The following is a 22,904-nucleotide window of genomic DNA, read 5'->3' as shown; positions in this document are numbered from 1 at the left end:
AGTGTAAGGATGCTGGTTTGAGCCCCCGGCTCCCCACCTGCAGGGGAGTCACTTCATAGGCAGTGAAGCAGGTCTGCAGGTGTCTATCTTTCTCTGCCCCTTTCTGTCTTCCCCTCCTCTCTCCATTTCTCTGTCCTATCTAACAATGACGACATCAATATCAACAACAATAACTACAATAACAACAACAAAAAAGGGCAATAAGAGGGAAAATAAATAAATATAATTTTTTTTTAAAAAAAAACACATTAGCCAGGTGGTGCCTTACTTGGCTGAGCACACATGTTACAATGCACAAGGGCCTAAATTCAAACCTCCAGTCCTCACCTGTAGGAGAAATCTTCACAAGTGGTGAAGCAGGTCTGCAGATGTCTCCCCCCCACCCCCGCCCTGCTTCTCTTTTTCTCCCTTCCCTCTAGATTTCTGGCTGTCTCTATGAATAAATAATAATAATAGTAGATGATAAAGGATAAAAAGTGTCACCTTAGATTAGCCTACTGTTATCTAATACAGTTTTGATTAGACCAAGATGGGGCATAGAACCAAGAGAAGATATGCTTTTGAAGTTGTGGCAAGGAGAGAGAGAAAATAGGAGAAATGGGTTGCAGCAGAGCGGTGAGGTGAGGTGACACCTCTGCAGTATGTCTGGCCCACTCAGAAAGAGGGCTTTGTTCCTAACAAAAAGGAAACTAAGTTGGTTTGGAACTATACACTGTAATCTTACAATCTTGTAACCTATTATTAATCACACACACACACACACACACAAAAGGGGATGACAATAGGGCTGAGAAGACAGTATAATGGTTTTGCAAAAATATTTTAATGCCTGAGGCCCAAAGGTCCCAGGTTCATTCCCCAGCACCACCATAAGTCAGAATTAAGCAGTGCTCTGGTATACAAAAGAAAAAAAAAAAAGTCTATTGATCCAAAAAGGAAACTAAAAAAATGAGCTGTGTTCTTTTAAAAGAAATTATGGTATAGGAATGAAACTAATACTGCAACTGAATTCTGAGAAAGAGAGGGAGAGAGGAAGACAGGATATGGTTCTCTGCTAAGAAATTATCAATTCCAGTTAAACATCTCTGAATTTTTATGGAGTACATTCCTATGGGGACTTAGTAATTAGATTAAGACAGATGGAGGATAGAACTTCCATTCTCATAGGGCCATGTCAGGTTGAGTGGAGGGGTAATGGGGAATAAGACTTGTGGGATTCCAAAGGCATAATCAGGGAAATCAGTGACTTTGCCATAGGGTTTTTCTGTCTACCCTAACAACAGAACTCATTCCAAGCTGAATCATTAAGCCCTTGAGGCAGAAATGCAGTCAGGAAACCCAGCCCATTTAGTACCAAGTCATCAGAGAGGACTCTGGTCTCCATAGTTAATTACTCACAGTGCACAGACTGCTTGTCTGCTGTTTCCAGGCGGCCCATGTTAGACTGGATCTCATGGATCTGCCTGTCGGAGGAAGAGGGAGGAAATGAATGTGACAGCAGTAATCAACAGTGATTCAGTCAGGAAAGACAACTTTTCTAATGCCAACATATAACTGATTGAAACTGTCAGTATCACTGAAGTGTAGAATTTGTGTGTGGCACTTCAGGCCACGGATCTTGGCAAGGTTTCTAGTGTCTTAGCATTTACATTAGTGATAATATACTGAGAGACAGCATTTACTGAGTGCTTGCCAGATCTGAGACATGCAACAGTCAACAGTCCTATGAAGACAGTACTATTATCATCCTCATTTTAAAAATAAGACTCGTTCAAGGTCACACAGCAAGTGATAAACCTGGATCTGGCCTCAGCCAATCTGTCTCAGTTCTTTGGCCCAATGTGCTGAGCACTGCTCTGTACTAGAGGGAGTCAAAGGGCAAAAGAGATATCCTTGTCCTTCAGTAACAACAAAACAACAGGTCAGAAAGAAATGAAAATTTCCAAGATTTACAAGAACACTAGCACATATAATTATAAACGAACAGAAAGTCCAGGAGTTGCACAGTGCTGCCAAGCAAAGGGAATAAATGGGCTGGGACTGAGAAAGAGTGAAGGGTAGGAGGACAAAGGGGTGAAAAACAGGAAAAAAAGATATGCAAAAAGGTATACCAGGCATGTTATACAGATTACAAGCAAGACTAGCTTGTCTGAAAGAGTTGGGGGTGAGGAGAAAGGGAGATTTGGTGCTTATATGAAGGAAACCATCAAGAGGAAAGCCCTGGAAGAAAGGACCTTCTGTCTGGTCAACATTTATACCTAGCAATACAGAACTGCCTTCTTTGGAGAGCAGCACAGTACCCTGCACCTGCAGCATGTAACAAACATCAGGTCCCAGACACTTTCCAAAAAGCTCCTTTCCAACAGCAATTCATCATCACCCCATCCCAACAACTGCCTTCTGGGCTCTCAGATTGAGGTTTATCACTTGCTGTGTGACCTTTTTATATCAGAACTGCACCTCTCATATTTCTTTAATCCTTGAAAGAAAGGTCAGCAACCATCTTCCACTGGAAGCATCAAACTCAGAACTCAAATTTACCAATCAGAGTCGGGAACCCAATTTTGGTTTCAATTTGCTTCTAATCTTTTCTTTTTTGGGGGGTGGGGAGTGGGGGTGGGAAGAAGCCTCTAAGCATGATCCATAGCACCAGAAACACCAGCTCTGGAATGACTCCCAAAGTAATCCTAGGCAGGATGCATGGCCCTGAGAGGGAACTAGAAATTACCACTACAGTCTGAGGACCAGCCTACTACTTCAGTAAAGTCCATTCACTTCACAACAGGGACAAGTGGAAACATGGAGGCAGATGTAGAAATGCAATTAAGGTAACTGATACCTGGATCAGAGTAATGATAGTCATTGAAGATTGAATAGTAATTTTTTTTTCTTTTCTTTGTTTTTGCATGGGGTTTCCTGGAAGCATGATTTCATCGCTCTGGGCCAACTTCTGGTGGCACACCTGGTTGAACGCACACATTACAGTGTTCAAGGACCCAAGTTTGAGCCCCCAGTCCCCACCTGCAGGAGGAAAGCTTCACAAGTGGTAAAGCAGGGCTGCAGGTGTCTCTCTGTCTCTCTCCCTCTCTATCTCCCCCTTCCCTCTCGATTTCTGGCAGTCTCTATCCAATAAATAAATAAAGATAACTAAGGATGAAGAAGAAAGAAGGGAAAAGACACTACAGCTCTGGAGTTTCCCTTAGTGCTGTGGCACCCCCATGTGGAGCTGTGACTCATATCTAGCAAGGTATGTACTCTACCAGGTAAGCTATTTCAGTTCTGAATGGCAAAACTGATGTAAAAGAGAATTAAGAACTTAAAACAATATGGGAGTTGTGTAAGGACAGACAAAGTTAGAAAAACCATGCCTTTAAAACAGCCCCAAATATTCAGGGATTTGGTGAATATACTATAATACATGCTGACAGCTTAACTTGTTATCCATATGGGAAGCAAGATACCTCATATAAAAAAAAATTTGACGTAGTTTAAAACCTAAATGTAGGTTAAGTGCACGAAGTATAAGGACCGGCTGAAGGATCTGTAGGATCCTGGTTTGAGCCCCCAGCTCCCCACCTGCAGGGAAGTTGCTTCACAGGCAGTGAAGCAGGTCTGTAGGTGTCTCTCTTTCCCTCCCCCTCTCTCTTCCCCTCCTCTCTCCATTTCTCTGTCTTATCCAACAACAACGACATCAATAACAACAATAATAACTACAACAACAACAAAAAGAAAACAACAAGAGCAACCAAAAGGGAAAATAAATATAAAAATAATAATAATAAAATACCTAAATGTAAAATGCAAGGCTTTAAAATTTCCTGAAGAAACAGAAGGATGAATATGGGATGATTTCACTCACAGGCAGAAGTTCTGATCTTGAAAAACAAGATCAGAAGAGAAAACACTAAGCAGAACTTGGACTAAAGCTGGTGTATGGCACCAAAGGAAAAGACTCTGGGGTGGGGCAGGGGAGAGTTCAGGTCCTGGAACAGGATGGCAGAGGACCTAGTGGAAGTTCTATTGTTGTGTGGAAAACTGAGGGATGTTATGCATGTTCTGACTATTGCATTTACTGTTAACTATAAAACATTAATCCCCTAATAAAGAAAAAAAAAAAAACTTGGGGGTCGCATGATAGTACAGTGGGTTAAGTGCACATGGCGCAAAGCACAACGATGCCACCGGCTCCCCACCTGCAGGGGGGTTGCTTCATAAGTGGTGAAGCAGGTCTGCAGGTGTCTTTCTCTCCCCGTCTTCCCCACCTCTCTCCATTTCTCTATCCTGTGCAGCAGCGACAACAACAAACAAGGGCAACAAAAGGAAAAAAATAGCCTCTAGGAGCAGTGGATTCATAGTGTAAGCACTATGCCCCAGCAATAACTCTGGAGGCAAAAACAAAACAAACAAACAAAAAACCTTTTCTGAATAAAATAAAGGAATGAATATTCAGATTAAAAGAAAAAAACGGGGGGGGGGGGGGGGGGGGGCAGGTATGCAGTCACTGAGGCTTCATTGCTCCAGGCTTTTTCAGACAGACAGATAGTTATACAAACAGACAGACAGCCACCACAGCACCAAAGCTTCCTTTAATGCAATAGAGGCCAGGTCTGAACCTGGGTCATGTGCACGACCAAGCAAGCCCACTATCCAGGTGAGCTATCTTGCCAGCCCAGAAAGGATTTCTTATGACAAAAAACAAAACCACCCCAAAGCCCCACAAATCACAAAAGACAAGATTAATATATTTCAATACATTAAACAAAATACATCAAAGGTACCATTAAGAAAAAAAAGATATCTGCAGATAGCAAAGGATTAATGTCTAGAATATTAATAAAGAATTGTGCAAATAACTAAGAAAAGTCAAGCAAAAAAAATTACTTTAGTGGGCAAGAGATAACTGATAGATAAAAGAAGCCATAAAGGTTAATAAAGATACAAAAAAACCCTCAATTTTATTAGTAACCATGAAAGCACATATTAAAAAGCAAAGAGATAGCACATTTCCCACATAGGACTACCAAATATTTTAAACGTTAAGAATGGAGAATTCATGGCAGGCTAAATAATAGTATACAAGGGATACCAGGGAAGGTTTCCAGACTTCTGCCACAAGCTATCTCTGGATGTATGTTTTTGTTTAGTATTGTAAAAAATTATCAAATTATGCTGATGAAATGTGCACATGATTTTTGTGCTACAGTGAAAGGACAGGCTAGAATGATATACAATGCAACAAATATTAACAGTTTCCATTTAAGGCTAAAACAAGATGAAGTCTGTCAGGTTTGAAAAGTAGCTTCATTTTTCTTTAATTTATTTTAAGTTAAATGTAGGAGCTGGGAGATAGCTCCCTTAGTAGAATACACAAATTGCCATTTTTGAGGCATCAGTTTGAGCCTCAAGCAGCACAGAAGAACAGCACGGCACAGAGGGGAAGCTCCAAGAATGGTGAAGTGCTATAGTCTCTCTCATCTCATTTCTGTCTTAGCTTGAAAAGGGGGCGGGTAGTCTGCCAGGAGCAGTGGAACTGAGCAGGCACAAGGTCCTGTGTGAAAAAAAGAAAAGAAAAAGAAAGTCAGATATACAAAATAGAATGGCATTCAGTCCTGGGCGTCATCTGTTAAACTTTTCATCTATCAATGAAAAGTTTCTCCCAACAAAGGATAAACAGGGTGAATAGAGAAGAGTTATGTGAGACGGGGGGGGGGGGGGGGGGGGGGAGAGAGGGCACTGTAGGAGTGCAGGTGTTCTCAGATGCTTTTCTTTTAGGGCATAGGTAGGGGCTCTCCCCTTTTTTTATTCCTGCCAAGGGCTACTTAGATATATATCACATATTATACTGTACTATACTATACTATACTATACTAATTATCATTTGCAAGCCTTACAAAATTATCAACTTAAAATTAAGACTTACTGTTGCTATGAAAAAAGTTCTGGGGAGTCGGGCAGTAGCACAGCGGGTTAAGTGCACGTGGCACAAAGCACAAGGATTGTTGTAAGGATCCCAGTTCGAGCCCCTGGCTCCCCACCTGCAGGGGAGTCGCTTCACAGGTGGTGAAGCAGGTCTGCAGGTGTCTATCTTTCTCTCCCCCTCTCTGTCTTCCCCTCCCCTCCTCTCTCCATTTCTCTCTGCCCTAACAACGAAGACATTAATAACCACAACAATAAAACAAGGGCAACAAAAAGGAGAATTAAAAAAAAAGTTCTGGGAGCTGGGTGGCACATCTGGTTGAGTGCACATGTTACAATGCACAAGGATCAGGGCTCAAGTTTTGAGAGTAGTGAAGTAGGACTGCAGTTGTCTCTGTCTCACCCCCTCTCTTTTTCCCCCTTCCTCAGAATTTCTGGCTATCTCTACCCAATAAATAAAGATAAAAAAAACTGAAAAAGTTCTGGTTGCCTTGTCAGGGCCAGGCCAAATGATTCTGCGGGTCATATATAGCCCAAGAGTTGGAAGTTCCCTGTCCTTGCTTTAGGATGACCCAGAACCAAAAGGTACAGATTTCAAAATAACTCAAGAAAGAAAAAAAAAAAAGAACAAATATGAAAAGAAAAGAAAAGGGAGTTCTTACATGTTTAACCACATTGTAAGAATGCAAGGACTGCACTAGTTTTAACACAGGACCATCCTGACCAAATCAGGATATTTCCCCTGTCCAGAAAACAACTGAGAGGAATGCCAACACCCACACTTATAATCACTTTTCAACTTTTTTTAAAAACTAGTTTCCAAACTAGAAAGGATAAATTTTAAGAAGCTTCAGGAAAACTTCAGATAAACATAACTGACTCTTCCCATCCACTCTCTATTTGCTTTGAACTAGAAAAGATATAGCAAAAAAGTGATTCCAATCTTTCATTTCATGCCTGAGAGGAAACAAGTACAAAACAACAAAGCAAGTATGAATGGCATGGGGGGAACTACAATATGCCAAGTAGGAAATCTGTTTTAAACTGAACTGAAAAATTTAGGCAACCCACTTGAAACCAGTAAAGAACAGGTGATAAATAAATAAGGCTTTGGAGTGTAGACACTAAAATCAGAAGTCCTTACACTACTCAAGGGGTCCATGGTGAGTTTTGGTGATAGCTAAGCAGAAGCTTAGTAGCAAATAAGCAATGGTCACAGTTGTGGATTTAAAAAAAAAAAAAAAAAAAAGATTAATAGAATACCTAAGAATAACTTTAAAAAATTACTTTTAGTCTTACTTTTTTAATCAATTTTATGTGAAAGAGAGAAGCAGCAGTAGCACCACCACTACCTTCTTGCATATGCAGTACAAGGATTAAACAGGGCTTCCTACATGCCAAGTCTTGTGGCTGAGTTGCTTCCCAGTCACCAGAACTGCTTTTAAAAAGTCCATGACACAGCTATATACAACATGCTGGGTATTATACAGCAAACCCTAACAAAGGGACCTTTCAAAGTTAACCCAATTACCAAATAATGTGATGATAACAATAACTATTCATTGTCTTCTTGAACCCTAAGACAGCAGGAACCTCACATTTCCACTATAGAGCCTATATTTCCCCCAGTCCTGGAACCTTAGGGTGGGGCGCACTTTCCTGCATGCTTCTCTCAATTCATATCAAATAATATTGCATCTGCCGATCGCAACCTAATCAACACAAGGAGTGCCACCCCAGCATGCTTCACTTCAGACTGTGCCCAGAGACTTCAGGTATGGAATGACAACCCTTCAGCTTCATTACTCGGGTGAGACTTTTCCTTTCATAGTATTCTCTAATTCCATTCTAGGTGGTTCACTTCCTAACAAAGTCCCAAAACCTAGATATAGACCAGGTCCCCTGCGATAGAGCATATGTGCACACGTATCCATAAACTAGAGCAAAATATATACCTGAAAGCAGAAGTACACTATAGTCTGCAGTGAGTAGCCCCCAACACTTCATCTGCACTATTCCAGCCTTTAGGTCCATAATGGTTCAACAATTTTTTTGGATTTGTATGTTAACTCTCTTTTCAGCCACCAGGTTCCAGATGCCAACATGATGCCAACCAGACTTCCCTGGACTGAAGACCCCACCAATGTGTCCTGGAGCTCCGCTTCACCAGAAGAGCCCCAACCTACTAGGGAAAGAGCGAGACAGAATGAGATTATGGATCGACCAGTCAACGCCCATGTTCAGCAGGGAAGCAATTACAGAAGCCAGATCTTCCACCTTCTGTGCAACCCACAATGACCTTGGGTCCATGCTCCCAGAGGGATAGAGAATGGGAAAGCTATCAGGGGAGGGGATGGGATATAGAGATCTGGTGGTGGGAATTGTATGGAGTTGTACTCCTCCTATCCTATGGTTTTGTTAATGTCTCCTTTTTTAAATAAATAAATAAAGTCCATGAAACTCTCTCTCCCAATCATACACACTTTGCATGCTGCCTCTACTACTTGAGCAGGAAACAGGGTTTTGGAGTTAAACGATCTGGATTAAAGTTCTGGTTCCACGTAGCACTAGCTGAGACACTGGGCAAGTTATTTATCTGCTTGCTGCCTCAATTCCAACTATAATATAACGGTACTAATAATCACAATTATTTAAAAGGGTCGCACGTCTAAATTTTTTTTTTCTTTTGTCTCCAGGGCTATTGCTGGGGCTCGGTACCTGCACTACGAATCCACTACTCCTGGAGGTCTTTTTTTTCCTTTTTGTTGCAGCTATTGTTGTTATTGATGGTGTTGTTGTTGGATAGGACAGAGAGAAATCGAGAGAGGAGGGAAAGACAGAGGAGGAGAGAAAGATAGACACCTGCAAACCTGCTTCACTGCTTGCGAACAACGCCCCTGCAGGTGAGGAGCCGGGGGCTCCAACCAGGATCCTTACACCGGTCCTTGTGCTTAGCACCATGTGCACTTAACCCACTGCGCTACCACCCGACTCCCTCGTCTAAATGTTTTATGAAAATTCCACATTACTACATAGCGTCACAGAATAGCTTTTTCTTATTTTTCCTTAACTTTACTTAAAAGTAACAGGAGCCATTCAGTCATTTTCACCTGCTCATTTTTCTCTACCATATTTAAGCTCCTAACAGAAAGTAAAATCAAAAGGAAAAACTGGTCCTGTAGTAAGGTAATAGTCTTTAAAATCCAGCTGCTTATAAAAATCACTTGAGGGAGTCGCTTCACAAGCGGTGAAGCAGGTCTGCAGGTGTCTTTCTCTCCCCGTCTTCCTCTCCCCTCTCCATTTCTCTCTGTCCTATCCAACAATGACAAAAACAGTAACTACAATAAAAATAAAAATAATAAAAATAAATCACTTGAAAAGCTTATAATTTTTTTTCTTGTGTCCCATACTTAACTGAATGAAAACATCTGGGGATAATAAGGTCTAGGGCACTGGAATGATCTTGGACTATATAAGGAATAAGTGTGACACATATGTTCTTGGCAGCACAATTTGTAATAACCAAAACCTGGAAGCAACCCAGGCATCCAACAACAGATGAGTGGCTGAGCAAGTTGTGGTATATATACACAATGGAATACTACTCAGCTGTAAAAAATGGTGACTTCACCGTTTTCAGCCAATCTTGGATGGACCTTAAAAAATTCATATTATATGTTCTTGGCAGCACAATTTGTAATAGCCAAAACCTGGAAGCAACCCAGGTGTCCAACAACAGATGAGTGGCTGAGCAAGCTGTGGTATATATACCCAATGGAATACTACTCAGCTGTAAAAAATGGTGACTTCACCGTTTTCAGCCGATCTTGGATGGACCTTGAAAAATTCATGTTGAGTGAAATAAGTCAGAAACAGAAGGCTGAATATGGGATGATCTCACTCTCAGGCAGAAGTTGAAAAACAAGATCAGAAACGAAAACACAAGTAGAACCTGAACTGGAATTGGCATATTGCACCCAAGTAAAAGACTCTGGGGTGGGTGGGTGGGGAGAATACAGGTCCATGAAGGATGATAAATGACATAGTGGGGGTTGTATTGTTAAATGGGAAACTGGGGAATGTTATGCATGTACAAACTATTGTATTTACTGTTGAATGTAAAACATTAATTCCCCAATAAAGAAATAAATTTAAAAAAAAATTCATGTTAAGTGAAGTAAGTCAGAAACAGAAGGATGAATATGGGATGATCTCACTCTCAGGCAGAAGTTGAAAAACAAGATCAGAAGAGAAAACACAAGTAGAGCCTGAACTGGAATTGGCATATTGTGCCAAAGTAACAGACTCTGGGGGAGGGGGAAGAATACAGGTCCATAAAGGATGACAGAGGACCTTGTGGGGGGTTGTATTGTTATATGGAAAACTGGGAAATGTTATGCATGTACAAACTATTGTATTTACTGTAGAATGTAAAACATTAATTTTCCAATAAAGAAATAAAAAAAAAAAAAAAGGAGTAAGTGTGTGTACCTTTACAGCCAGTAGGGTCCCAAACACATAAGTCTGCTGAGTAGTTCTAGACCATGGCCTCCGTAACAACACCCTTTAATCAAACTAACTAGATGAGACTGCGGTACTCCAGAAAACAGGAAAGGATGATTGTTGGAAAGGATGTGGATAGAAAGGAACCCTGCTGCAATGCTGGTGGGAATGCAAACTGATACAACCACTATGCAGAACAGTATGGAGAATCCTTAAACAAATACAGATGGGAGGGGGCTGGGTGGTGGCACACCTGGTTGAGTGCTCATGTTACAATCTGCAAGGACCCAGGTTCAAGCTCCCCGTCCACAGCTGCATGGGGAAAGCTTTGTGAGTGGTAAAGCAGGGCTGCAAGTATCTCTCTGTCTCTCTCTCTCCCTCATCCCTCTCAATTTCTGGTTGTCTCTGTCCAGTAAATGAAAATAATAAAAAAATAAAATTATAAAAAAAAATTCAGTTGGGAATACGTTATAATCCAGCAGTTCCACTCCTAGGCATTTATCCAAAACAGATAACACTAATCCGAAGGGGTATATGTACCCTCATGTTCATAGTATTATTCACAATAGCCAAAATTTGGGAAGCAACCAAAATGTCCTTCGACAGCTGATAGGACAAAAAAAGTTATGGGACATGTATTCAATGGAGTACTACTCAGCAATAAAAAGATGACTCTGTATCCTTTGGGATAAAATGGATGAAACTTGAGAAGACAATGCTTTGTGAAGTAACCAAGGAGGTAAAGGAAACCAACAGGATGGTTTCACTCATATGTGGAATTTAGAGAAATGAGCACACATACTTCAAACAAACAAAAGCCAACCCATATTTAGACTGTAGAAAACTATAGTGGTTATCTAGGGGGGTGGGGAGTGGGGATAGACCTTGGATGGTGGGCCAAGATGTGAAATTATAATCCTATTGATTTATAATCTCATAAATCACTATTAATGTAACATGTCGGGGGGGGGGGGACAGATCTAATATTTCAAGTTCTATAACTGCCTAGACCATAGCTCTAAGTATAAATATTTGCTTTAGCCTAAGTAATGTTTCAGATTTCTTGTAAGATGATCAAATTCTGACACTGGCCTTAAGTTGTTCAAGGAGCTCTAAAATATATCTGCATATATAGCTTTTTAAACATCTAAGTCAACTACAACGTTAGGCCAGACAGATCAAAACCATTTAGCCCTGTCAGTATCTAAAATATAGAGATTTTCAGATACCACTAAAGGGCATAAAGCACAATGACGTCAAGTATATTATTGTAGATGCTAACCAACAGATTATCATAAAAAAAAAAAAAAAACTGGGAGTCAGGCAGACGGTAGCGCAGCGGGTTAAGCGCACAAGGACCGGCATAAGGATCCGGGTTCAAGCCCCTGCTTCCCACCTGTAGGGGAATCGCTTCACAGGCGGTGAAGCAGATCTACAGGTGTCTTTCTCTCCCCCTCTGTCTTCCCCTCCTCTCTCCATTTCTCTCTGTCCTATCTACCGACGACATCAATAACAACAATAATAACTACAACAATAAAAAAAGGGCAACAAAAGGGAAAATAAATAAATATAAAAAAATTTTAAAAAACAACAACTGGGGGTCGGGCAGTAGCGCAATGGGTTGAGTGCACGTGGCGCAAAGTGCAAGGACCCACGGAAGGATCCCGGTTGGAGCCCCACTTCACAAGCCGTGAAGCAGGTCTGCAGGTGTCTGTCTTTCTCTCCCCCTCTGTCTTCCCCTCCTCTCTCTGTTTCTCTGTCCTATCCAATAACAACATCAATAACGATAATAATAACCACAACAATGGTAAAACAACCAGGGTAACAAAAGGGAAAAAATGGCCTCCATGAGCAGTGGATTCGTGGTGCAGGCACCAAGCACCAGCAATAACCCTGGAGGCAAAAAAAAAAAAAAAAAATCAACTAACCTGCTTATAGTAATAATTAGCTAGTTAATGCTATTTTAAACTCTTTCTACAACTATAAGAAACCCTCTGCATTCTCTTTAAGATCCTCATTACTCCTAATCCTAGAACCTCTAGGACTATGCCCATACTTCTTGATCTTCTGATTCCTTACTGCCATACCACCTCTGTTGACCTAAACCAAATCACTACTAGTGCTGCCATCCCACATTACACTGCTACTGAATTCTTACCGTGGACTGTTGCCAGAGATATGGAGCCTGATATGCCAACCTCGAAACTCCTCATATCTGATGAGATCTTTCCTAACACATGGGACTACTTACATCCATGTTAGATGGCACATCATCTAACAGTGTTACAGATACTAGATATAGGCTGGGGTTTAGGGTACTGGGTACAGGAGTACATGTATCCATAAGCAAGGATCAACCATATAACTTAAAGTAAAAGTGTTCAATAGTCCTTGATGATCAGACTTAGACCTAAACCTGGAATCTTAGTTGAAGTGCCTAAAGGCATCATAAATTCTGTAATCGATTAGACTTTAATCAAATTAGCTTGGCAGTCTAGCAAAAAGGCCCAGAGATGACAGATCACAAATACCTAATTCTGGTTGGGTTCAACAAATGACACTCAACACATAAATAACTGAGAGAAAGTCTAAGGTCATCTGCTAAAGAGAGGACTACAAAAGTTGGATAAAGGCAAAAGACTGGATCACTTAATAATGGCCCTTTTGGTCAGTATCATACCACCTCATCATCTGGAGCCCTAGTCAGGGAATCCTGGGATTCCCATACAGACATGTTGGCTCAGACCTCTTATGGATCCCTCTCTCCACCACCACTGGTCACTTCCATCAGGAACTTCATCATAAGCTCTCTTATGGGCCTTCCCTTTATGCACTCACCATAAACCAGCAACGGTAGGGAACTCCCCAGTCTCTGAAGGGAGGCTAGGGCATCCAGCCATGCCACTCGAGGAAGACTGGTCCTGAAACAAGTGCAGCCTGCAATGTTCCCAGCTGTGACCATGAGCTGTGAGCCCAGCTACACAGGCTCGGGTGCTAAATATGAATAAACGGGCCCTGGGCCAGGTGGATGGAGATAAATAGTTAATTTAATCCACAGAATATTGTCAAGAATGGGAGCTACTCTCTGCTCTAATCCAACTTCCTAGCCCCTTTCTCTACTCTGACACCATTTTCTCAGACAATATCTTTATACAACTTCATGTTAGCTATCAAACTCAAGCAAAAACTACCATAGTTGTGGGCCTCTAGAAACAGGCCCAAAATGGACTCCCTAGCTTCCTTCCACCCTAAGATCCCTAATCTCATTTGCTCTGTTCTGACTTTGTGGTTTCTGTTCATTAACCATCTTGTCTCACTTTATGTCCTGTCACCTTCCAGACACCAAGTTACATATGATTCCTTCCTGATCCCTCTGGGCAGATGATCCCACCAGTGTCCTGGAACCTCACCTCTTCACAGCTTTACCCACTAGGGAAAGATAGAAACAGGCTGGAGGTATGGATCGACCTGCCAACACCCTGTCCAGTGGAGAAGCAATTACAGAAGCCAGAATTCCTACCTTCTGCACCTCAAAAACAACTTTGATCCATATTCCCAGTCCGGGAGAAGTGACAGGAGGAAGAGGACAAGAGGGCTCTGAGGTCTAACTCCATCATGACCTGGAGAGAGAGGAAGAAGAAAGGAGGGCCGGGGTCCAGGTGATGGCGGACCTGGCTGAGCGCACGTTACAATGTGCAAGGACCTGGGTTCGAACTCCTGGTTCCCACCTGAAGGGGGAAAGCTTCATGAGTGGTGAAGTAGGGTTACAGGTGTCTCTGTCTCTCTCCCTCTCTATCTCCCCTTTTCTTCTCGACTTCTGGCTACCTCTATCCAATGATAAAGGCTTAAATAAAAGAAAAAAGAAAGAAAAAGGGAGGGGTATTTGGATGTAGTAATAGGATTATGTGTGGCTTACAGGGTAAAAGACAGGTCCTGGAAGAAAAAGGGGTAATTCTGTACAAATGTAGACAGATAGTTGTAGAGATGACAGTTAACCCATGTCTGCAACCTTAGGTCAACTTCTGTGGCTTGAAATGGAGGGATTGGGGATTCAGAACTATGGTGGTGGGAATGATATGGGATTATATCCCTGTTGACATGTAATTCTGTAATCAATAGTAAATCACTAGTAAAATTTTAAAAATAAGTGAAAAAAAATAAAAAGAGAAACACCTGCTGGGAATGGTGGATTCATCGTGCAGGCACTGAGCCCAGCAATAAGGATACAAGAAAATAAATGGCTGGTTGTATATATTTCACCCAGCCAAACCAAGGAAAATAAAAAAGAAAGAAATTCACAAACATCAAAAATGAAAAAGCAAGAGGAGCCTCATCCTTACTCATAGTGTTTTCAAGTCCGTAAGTTGTGAATTCACCATGGAGGTAATCCCTATCTGATTTCATTTCCAGGCCCTTTGAGAGTAACTTGTCTTCATGAGACCAAAACTAAGTATAAACCTGCAGATTGTAAGGGAGGTACAGATATATACCCAAAAGCAAGCAAGCAAACGAACAAAAACTGAGCAGGACCTCATTCACAGTTGTACACCTATGTTCACAGCAGCGTAACTCACGATATCCGAAAAGTTGAATCTACTCAAGTATTCATCAACAAGTGGCTAACAAAGGTGGGGGTAGATAGATTAATGGTTATGCAGAGACTCTTATGCCCGAGGCTCTTAAATCCCAGGTTCAATCCTCCGACTCCCATAATCCAAAACTGATCAATGCTCAGGTAAAAAAAAAAAAAATGTAAAAAGGATGATATCCTGATTCATGGTGCAACATAAATGGGCCTTTGAAATATTGTACTAAATGATACAAGGTAGACACAAAAGGACAAGTATAATACCACTTCAATGAGATTTCTAAAGTAAGGCAAATTGAGAGAGAAAGTAGAATAAAACTTATCAAGGATTTGGGTTAGAAGGGATGTGGAGAGACTGCTTAGTAGGTATCTGAGTTTCTGCTTGACACTGGGAAGTAGTTCTGGAAAAGTATAGTGGTGGTGGTAACAAAATACTGTGAATGCACTAGCGTCCCAGAATTGTACACTTAAAATTATTAAATTTTAAGACACACTAGATAATAATGGCAACAAAAGCTAAGTGGTGAACTCTTTAGTCATGTTTATTCCTATTCTACCATAATTAAAAGGAAAAAAAAAGGCTTCCCTTCCAAAATAGGAATAGGATATGGCCCCCATTTTACTGAGTATGGTACACTCAAATACTGTCTCAACAAGTTCAAACAATACAGGGCACTATGAATAAAAGACATTACTGAGAAGCTACCCCCAACTCGATTTCGTTAATCTATAACTAAATATGAACAACAAATATCAATGCTGACTGACACTTTCACAGCGATTTCTTTGTAGCCATAAAACACGATCTTTAGTATAAATCAACCAAAATAAAAATCCGTGAGAGAGCGATTAAACCTGGGATCCGTTTAGAGTAGGAACTGTCATTTTGCAGCTGTGAGCTACAATGAAGACTTTCAGACACTGCTCACTCGGGATCTTTGTCAACTGCTTGATGAGCTGCTGTTTGCACTACTCGTTCACTCTGCAGTCCATGCCGCCAGATGTTAGCCACATTTTTCGTACGTGCTCTGACCACACAACTAATGACGTCCAGGGGTCCTGTCTCCCCACGAGCTCCATCGACCCGGAGCATTTTACAACTGGTCTTACAACTTGTGGATGCGACTTTCCCTTCACCTAGTCACCCAGTAGGTGTTCATGGCCTCGAAGACCCCAGGAGCCATCTGGCCCAACTTTCGCCGCCCCAGGCCGGACCCTCTCCGTCCAGCGCGAACCTGGGCGTCCTGCCAGGAATTTAGCACTTCCGACCTGTCCCCGGCAGCGCTCGGATCGAAAGCTGCCCCCAGCCCCCGAAACACTGGCATAAGGCCGAGGCTCCAGCCCGGGTCTGGCGTCGCCCTTGGTCCTTGCCCGTGACCCGACGCGGCCCTCACTTGAGCGTTTGCTGGTACAGCGGCTCCATACCGCGGGCCCCGCCAGGTCGGGCTCGGGCTCCCACGAAACACGTCCTCACAGCTCCGCTTCCGGCTTCCGGTCACAGGATCCTCTCTCGCCTGTCGGTTAGGGCTGCCCCCACTCGCGCCTTATTCGTGCTAGTTACGAGGAAGAAGAAAGGGAACGAGAACAGAAGCCTAGTTAATCCGATTGAGTACAGACAGAGACTTTGCCTCAGGTGCGAGACATGTAATTAAGATTTTTGTCCCGAGACTGTCTTTCACAGTGACTAGGCACTGGCAAGGGCAGACTGATGTGGGGTCCTCAGGGTGAGGGTGCAGGCGAGCGAGCGGGCGGGCGGGCGGGCGCTTGCTGGTCGGTGCTGCTGCAGCCAGCCTGGCGTGTTCGCTGCTGGCTGCGCATTAAACTGCTTACTTGGGGGCTGAGAGGCGCTGTCTCGCTAAGCGCCTCCTGTCTTAATCGTCTCGTTGCCTCCTAGCTCCTTTTCCCTCCTTTCCACATTAAGTGGTTACTGTGTGTCCAGTGCCAAGGGGCAACTTCCTCTCTAGAAGCCGCTATCTAGAAAAGGAAGTAAGATATGTTTATAAATAAGTATCTACAAGGTAGAAAGTCCATAGTGTTTAAGCCGAGCTGGGGTCAGTGGCCTCAAATAGGAGATTCAGAAAAGACAATGTGGCAGGTGACACTTGAGATAAGAATTGATGCATTTGGTCACTTGGTGTCGCTCCACCTAGAACGTTTTCCATCCTCCAGGTCTTATCTGCGGCCCCTCCCAAGGGAGGAGATGTTCCTTTTCCTTTGACAAAATGATACTTATATTTTCCTCTTATGAATCCCATCCTGTTTTGTGTCCCAAGAGGCTGTCCACCCATGTACTTTTACCTAACATTTTCCACTTATTGTAATGGTATTCTTCTAATTAGCACCTACCGTTACCAGGTACAGATTTTGGGGTAAGAAATACAGGTAAGAGGTAGGGGCAGATAACATAATGGTTATGCAAAGAGACTCTCCTGCCTGAGGCTTCAAAATCTCAGTTTCTTTTTTTTTTAATATTTATTTTATTTATTGGGTAGAGACAGAAAAATTGACAAGGGAGGGGAGATAGAGACACCTGCAGCCCTGCCTCACCACTCATGAAGCTTTCCCCCTGCAGGTGAGGAGGGGGCTTGAACCCTGGTCCTTGTGCACTGTGATGTGAGCACTTAACCAGGTGCACCACCACCCGGCCCGGAAATCTCAGTTTCAAACCCCCACGCCTCCAAAACCAGAGCTGAGCAGTGGTCTGGTAAAAAAGGAAGGAAGGAAGAAGTAGAGGTAAGATACAGTCCACAAATCATTTTTCAGTCTATAGGGAAGATCAATTCTACCCTCAAGGTACTTTATAATTTTTTTTTTCACATCTAGGGTTATTACTGGGGCTCGGTGCCTGCACTATGCTCCTGGAGGCCATTTTTTCCCATTTTGTTGCCCTTGTTGTTATGCTTGTTGTAGTTGTTATTGTTGTCATAGCTGTCCTTGTTGTGGGATAGGACAGAGAGAAATGGAGAGAGGAGGGGAAGATGGGGGGAGAAAGATTAACACCTACAGACCTGCTTCACCACTTGCGAAGCGACCCCCCTGCAGGTGGGGGGCTGGGGGCTCAAACCAGCATCCTTATTCTGGCCCTTGCGCTTTGTGCCATGTGTGCTTAAACCGCTGCGCTACCGCCCAGCCCCCGCTCAAGCTACTTTATCAGAATAAGTGCTAATATCTCCCCGCCGCCCCATAGCAAGTAGTACTCGTGGACTAAGTAGCAAACTTATAGAACTCTCAGGATTCAATAGTGTTTTAAAGTCTTACCACAATAACCACTGGTAAATGTTTATTGTATTGGTCTAGTAAAGATAAAGTGGAGGATATTTGAGCTGAGGAAATAAATAGTTTAACCAAAGACAAGAGAAGAAAGTTTGAATTTCCTGTGGGGTTAAGAGGTTTAGAGCAATAGCAGCATTAAAAGAAAAACTGGAGCTGCCTACTGCGTCTGATTCTGGCTTCCTTGAAATACTTCCTCAAAGCTTCCTTCATGAACACTAAGAAACTCCCTTCACAATCCTCCCTTTATAAATTCCAGGGTGTCATACATTAGAAATACACACTCTACCAGGAGTCAGGCAGTGACGCAGTGGGTTAAGTGCAGGTGGTGCAAAGCGCAGTGTAAGGATCCTTGTTCGAGCCCCAGCTCCGCACATGCAGGGGAGTCGCTTCACAAGCAGCAGTGAGGCAGGTCTGCAGGTGTGTCTCTTTCTCTACCCCTCTCTGTCTTCCCCTCCTCCCTCCATTTCTCTCTGTCCTATCCAACAACGATGACATCAGTAACAACAACAATTATAACTACAACAATAAAACAAGGGCAACAAAAGGAAATAAATAAATTTTAAAAATTTTAAAAGAGAAATATACACTCTACCACTGAGCGATATACTCCGCCCCATATTTAGATTTCATTTTTAGATCTTTACTCTATAGGTAATTGGAAGCTATAAGTAGTTTGGATAATTTTTTAAGTATTCTCAAGGAATTCTTATAACTATCTTGTTCTTTGGGTCTCAGATTGTTCTTTGGGTAAAACAGATTAGGAAATTCTAGAGGATTCTCCCTGCTGCTTCGCAGACTCTTAGACCTTCAGAGAAGAAAATACCATCTCTTCATCTTGTTACACTTTTAAACTTCATTCAGATTTCTTCTTCTTTCATTGCTATACCATTTGGACAATTGATCTACGCTGCCTTCTGATCGCTTCTTTGTTCTAGAACTGTTAGTCCAGTAGTCTCTTTGCATAAATCACTCTACCTATGTTAACTGAGCTCATAACTATGTTTCAGGCACAATTCAAAGCCCAGTGTACAAAGTAAGGCATCAACTTTCCATACACGTTCTTTACTACATTTATAAGGAAATATCTACACCAATGATTGCAATCCTAATGTAAATCTGGCATGGAAGTAATTAGGAACTATGGTATAACAGAAGAAGGTTACTTAACTTTGTGGAGATTCAGGAGGGCTTGAAAGAGGAAATGGTATGTGAACTGCATCTTGAGAGATAATTCCAATGGAAAGAGCATCCCAGGAGGAAGCACAAAGATCTACACATTTTTTTAAATCAATAGGAAAACATACTTGCAAAATGGCAAAGGACAAAGTCAGAAAGGTAAACTGTGGCCAAGGCAGTCTAAAGAGTTGGAATTTCATTTTCTAGGTGGTGGGGAAGTACTGCAAGATTTTAAACTGGGAATCAAATGGGCAGATTTTCATTTTAGGTAGATTGCTCTGGCTGCAGTCCATTGAGAGAGAAATTAGATAAAGAGCTAGTTTATTTTTGGTGGGAGATGATATGAGAAATGTCTACCTGCCTGTCATTCTATCTTTCTTGTCAGTCTGACTATAAGGTTTGTGAATATAAAAACTGTCTTACAAAATTTATGAATCCAGGTGAAGAAGGATGATCTATTGATGAAGCAGAATAATTGGTAGAGAAAAGGCATATTTTTCTGCAGTTTCATACATGGATATGAACATTTCTTGTTCAGTCATCATCACTTCCTATTCAGGTCCTATAATTATATCTTCAGGCTCATTATTGTCAAATATTTCTGTTTCTGGCTACCATGACAAAAAGATAGCAATATTATTTTTTAATTTTTTCAAAAAATTTTTATTGTAGAATTAATGGATTGCAGTTAATAGTAAAATACAGTTGTTTGTACATATGTAACATTTCTCAGTTTAATATTAAATTTCATTTTCATTTTTTTAAGTTGTAGTTACCTACTTATTTTTTATTACTAGAGACAGAGAAATTGAAAGGGGAAGGGGAGATAGCGAAAGATAGAGACACCTGCAGCCCAGCTTCACCACTCATGAAGCTTTCCCCCTGCAGGTGGGGACCTGGGGCTTGAGCCCCAGTCCTTGTGTACTGTAATGTGTGCACTTAACTGGGTGTGTCACCACCTGGCCCCAAAGATAAACATATAGATATAGATATAGATTTTTTTTTAACCTGAGCATTGCTCAACTCTGGTTTAAGATGGTGTGGGGGCATTGAACCTGGGACCTTAGGCATCAGATCTATTTGCATAACCATGTGTTATCTCCCCCACCCACAAGAGTCACAAGGGATGACTTCAGAACCTGTTTGTATTGTGTTGTATTTGTATTGTGTCTCTGCTCTCTACCACCTAGGCTCTATTCCCTGCACCACTAGGGTTAGGGTTAGGGTTAGGGTTAGGGTTAGGGTTAGGGTTAGGGTTAGGGTTAGGGTTAGGGTTAGGGTTAGCAATGCTCTGGTAAAAAAATATATAGTGTATCATTCCTCAGCCACCACCTCCTCTCGTCAGTGTTGCCCCCAAGTCATTTCTCAACCAGAAGCATGATGCCACATGTATTTCTCCCTTTTAATTTGATTATAAGGTTACAATGTATAGTTCCACACCACACCCACCTCCAAAGTTCTGTATCCCCACCCTCCTTCCTTCTAAAGATAAACACCATAGTTCTGATGCCATGTATATGTTGAACCTTTTGCTAGCTCCCTGGTGCCTATAGTGCCTAACAAAGATTTATTTTCTTAGAGGCAGGGCCCTTTTCACTCTCCATATTCCTGCTCATTTACCCTAACTAACTACTCTTCTCACAAGGGTCTCTGTGTCCTCTAGTCTTTGCATGAACTGTGCTCTGTGCTTCCCTCTCTTCAGGCCTGATCAATTCCCATGTATTCATTATACTTGTACTTTCAACTCCCTTAGTGGGCACCACTGACAATCAAGTTAGGTTGGAACTCCTCTTCTGGTGTGTTCCTGCTGTTCCCACTTAGCATTTGTCATAAGTGTACTAAATCTCTGTCCACCAACCTAAGGGCAGAAGATACATCAGCCATCCCTGCAGCTCCTTAGCACCCAACTCAAGGTGCTAAGTACAAGGTAGGTGCTTGCTACCTACCTGCTGCCTTGAAATGGATTCTGATTAATCAATTTACTCTTCTAAGCATTCTACCCACTTGCCTTTTTTTAATTTTTTTTTTATTTAAGAAAGGATTAATTAACAAAACCATTGGGTAGGAGGGGTACAACTCCACACAATTCCCACCACCCAATCTCCATATCCCACCCCCTCCCCTGATAGCTTTCCCATTCTCTATCCCTCTGGGAGCATGGACCCTGGGTCATTGTGGGTTGCAGAAGGTAGATGGTCTGGCTTCTGTAATTGCTTCCCTGCTGAACATGGGCATTGACTGGTCGGTCCATACTCCCAGTCTGCCTCTCTCTTTCCCTAGTAGGGTGTGTCTCTGGGGAAGCTGAGCTCCAGGACACATTGGTGGGGTCTTCAGTCCAGGGAAGCCTGGCCAGCATCCTGATGGCATCTGGAACCTGGTGATTGAAAAGAGAGTTAACATACGAAGCCAAACAAATTGTTGAGCAATCATGGACCCAAAGCTTGGAGTAGTGGAGAGGAAGTGTTAGGGAGGTACTCACTGCAAACTCTAGTGTACTTCTGCTTTCAAGTATATATTTTGCAGTAGTTTGTGGATACGTGTGAACATAAGCTCTCTCTCACAGAAACTGGTGTATATCTAGGTTTGGGGACTTTGTTAGAAAGTGAACCACCTGAGATGAAATTAGAGTGTACTATAAAAGGAAAGGTCTCACCTGAGTAATGAAGCTGAAGGGTTGTCATTCCACACGTGAAGTCTCTGGACACAGTCTGAGGTGAAGCATGTTGAGGTGGCAATCGTTGCGTTGGTTAGGTTGTGATCAGCGGATGCAATATTATTTGGTATGGATTGGGAGAGGCATACGGGAAAGTGGGCCCTATCCAAGGGTTCCAGGACTGGGGGAAGTAGGGGCTCTATAGTGGAGATGTGAGGTTCCTGCTGTCTTAGGGTTCAAAAAGACAATTGATAGTTAATGTTATCATCACATTATTTGGTAATTGGGTTAACTTTGAAAAGTCCTTTTGTTATGGTTTGCTGTACAGTATCCAGTATCTTGTATATAGCTGTGCTATTGGATGCTTCTAATCTACTTGGTCTAGGCTTTTGAGAGAGTCCGCATATCAAATGACACAGCCTATATATTAAAAAGATTCAGTTTGTGTTTTGAAAAACTTTGAGACTTACAATTGATTTTCCCCCTCTCATATTAATTAACTCTTGATTTATATGTCTACATTTTGCTAGGAGTGTACATAAACACTCCTAGCATTCCCACTACCAAAAAACTGTGACCCATCCCTCCCACCCACTCCCACCCCCCCCACCCCCACTGGCCCAGGAAGCTACATGTCTACCCCTCACCACAGGGTTTTTACTTTGGTGCCCTACTTACAATTTGATCAGGTCCTGCTTTTAGTTTCCCTTTCAGATCTTCTTAGTCAACTTCTGTTGATGAGTGGGATCATCCCATACTCATCTTTATCTTTCTGACTTAGCTCACTTAACATAA

The 22,904-nt window shown here is 42.1% G+C and overlaps 1 protein-coding gene across 5 annotated transcripts in view; it reads right to left on the bottom strand.

The window, feature by feature from the left end:
• Positions 1-16,529, bottom strand: part of GOSR2 (golgi SNAP receptor complex member 2) — a 31,448-nt gene extending 14,919 nt beyond the window's left edge. Inside the window, exons 1-2 of one of the 5 annotated variants that reach the window (XM_007529652.3) lie at positions 16,402-16,529; positions 1,399-1,463 (exon numbers count right to left, since the gene is read on the bottom strand). In XM_007529652.3, the coding sequence (XP_007529714.1) occupies positions 1,399-1,463; positions 16,402-16,430 (94 nt within the window). In that variant the 5' untranslated portion in view covers positions 16,431-16,529. The other 4 variants (XM_060203297.1, XM_060203296.1, XM_060203299.1 and 1 more) reach the window with 4 other exon arrangements.
• Between the last annotated feature and the right edge of the window lie 6,375 nt (positions 16,530-22,904).

This window comes from Erinaceus europaeus, chromosome 12 (genome assembly GCF_950295315.1).
Source record: "Erinaceus europaeus chromosome 12, mEriEur2.1, whole genome shotgun sequence".
NCBI lineage: Eukaryota > Metazoa > Chordata > Mammalia > Eulipotyphla > Erinaceidae > Erinaceus > Erinaceus europaeus.
Note: the sequence above shows the minus strand (reverse complement) of the source record. Positions and strands in the feature narration are given on the sequence as shown.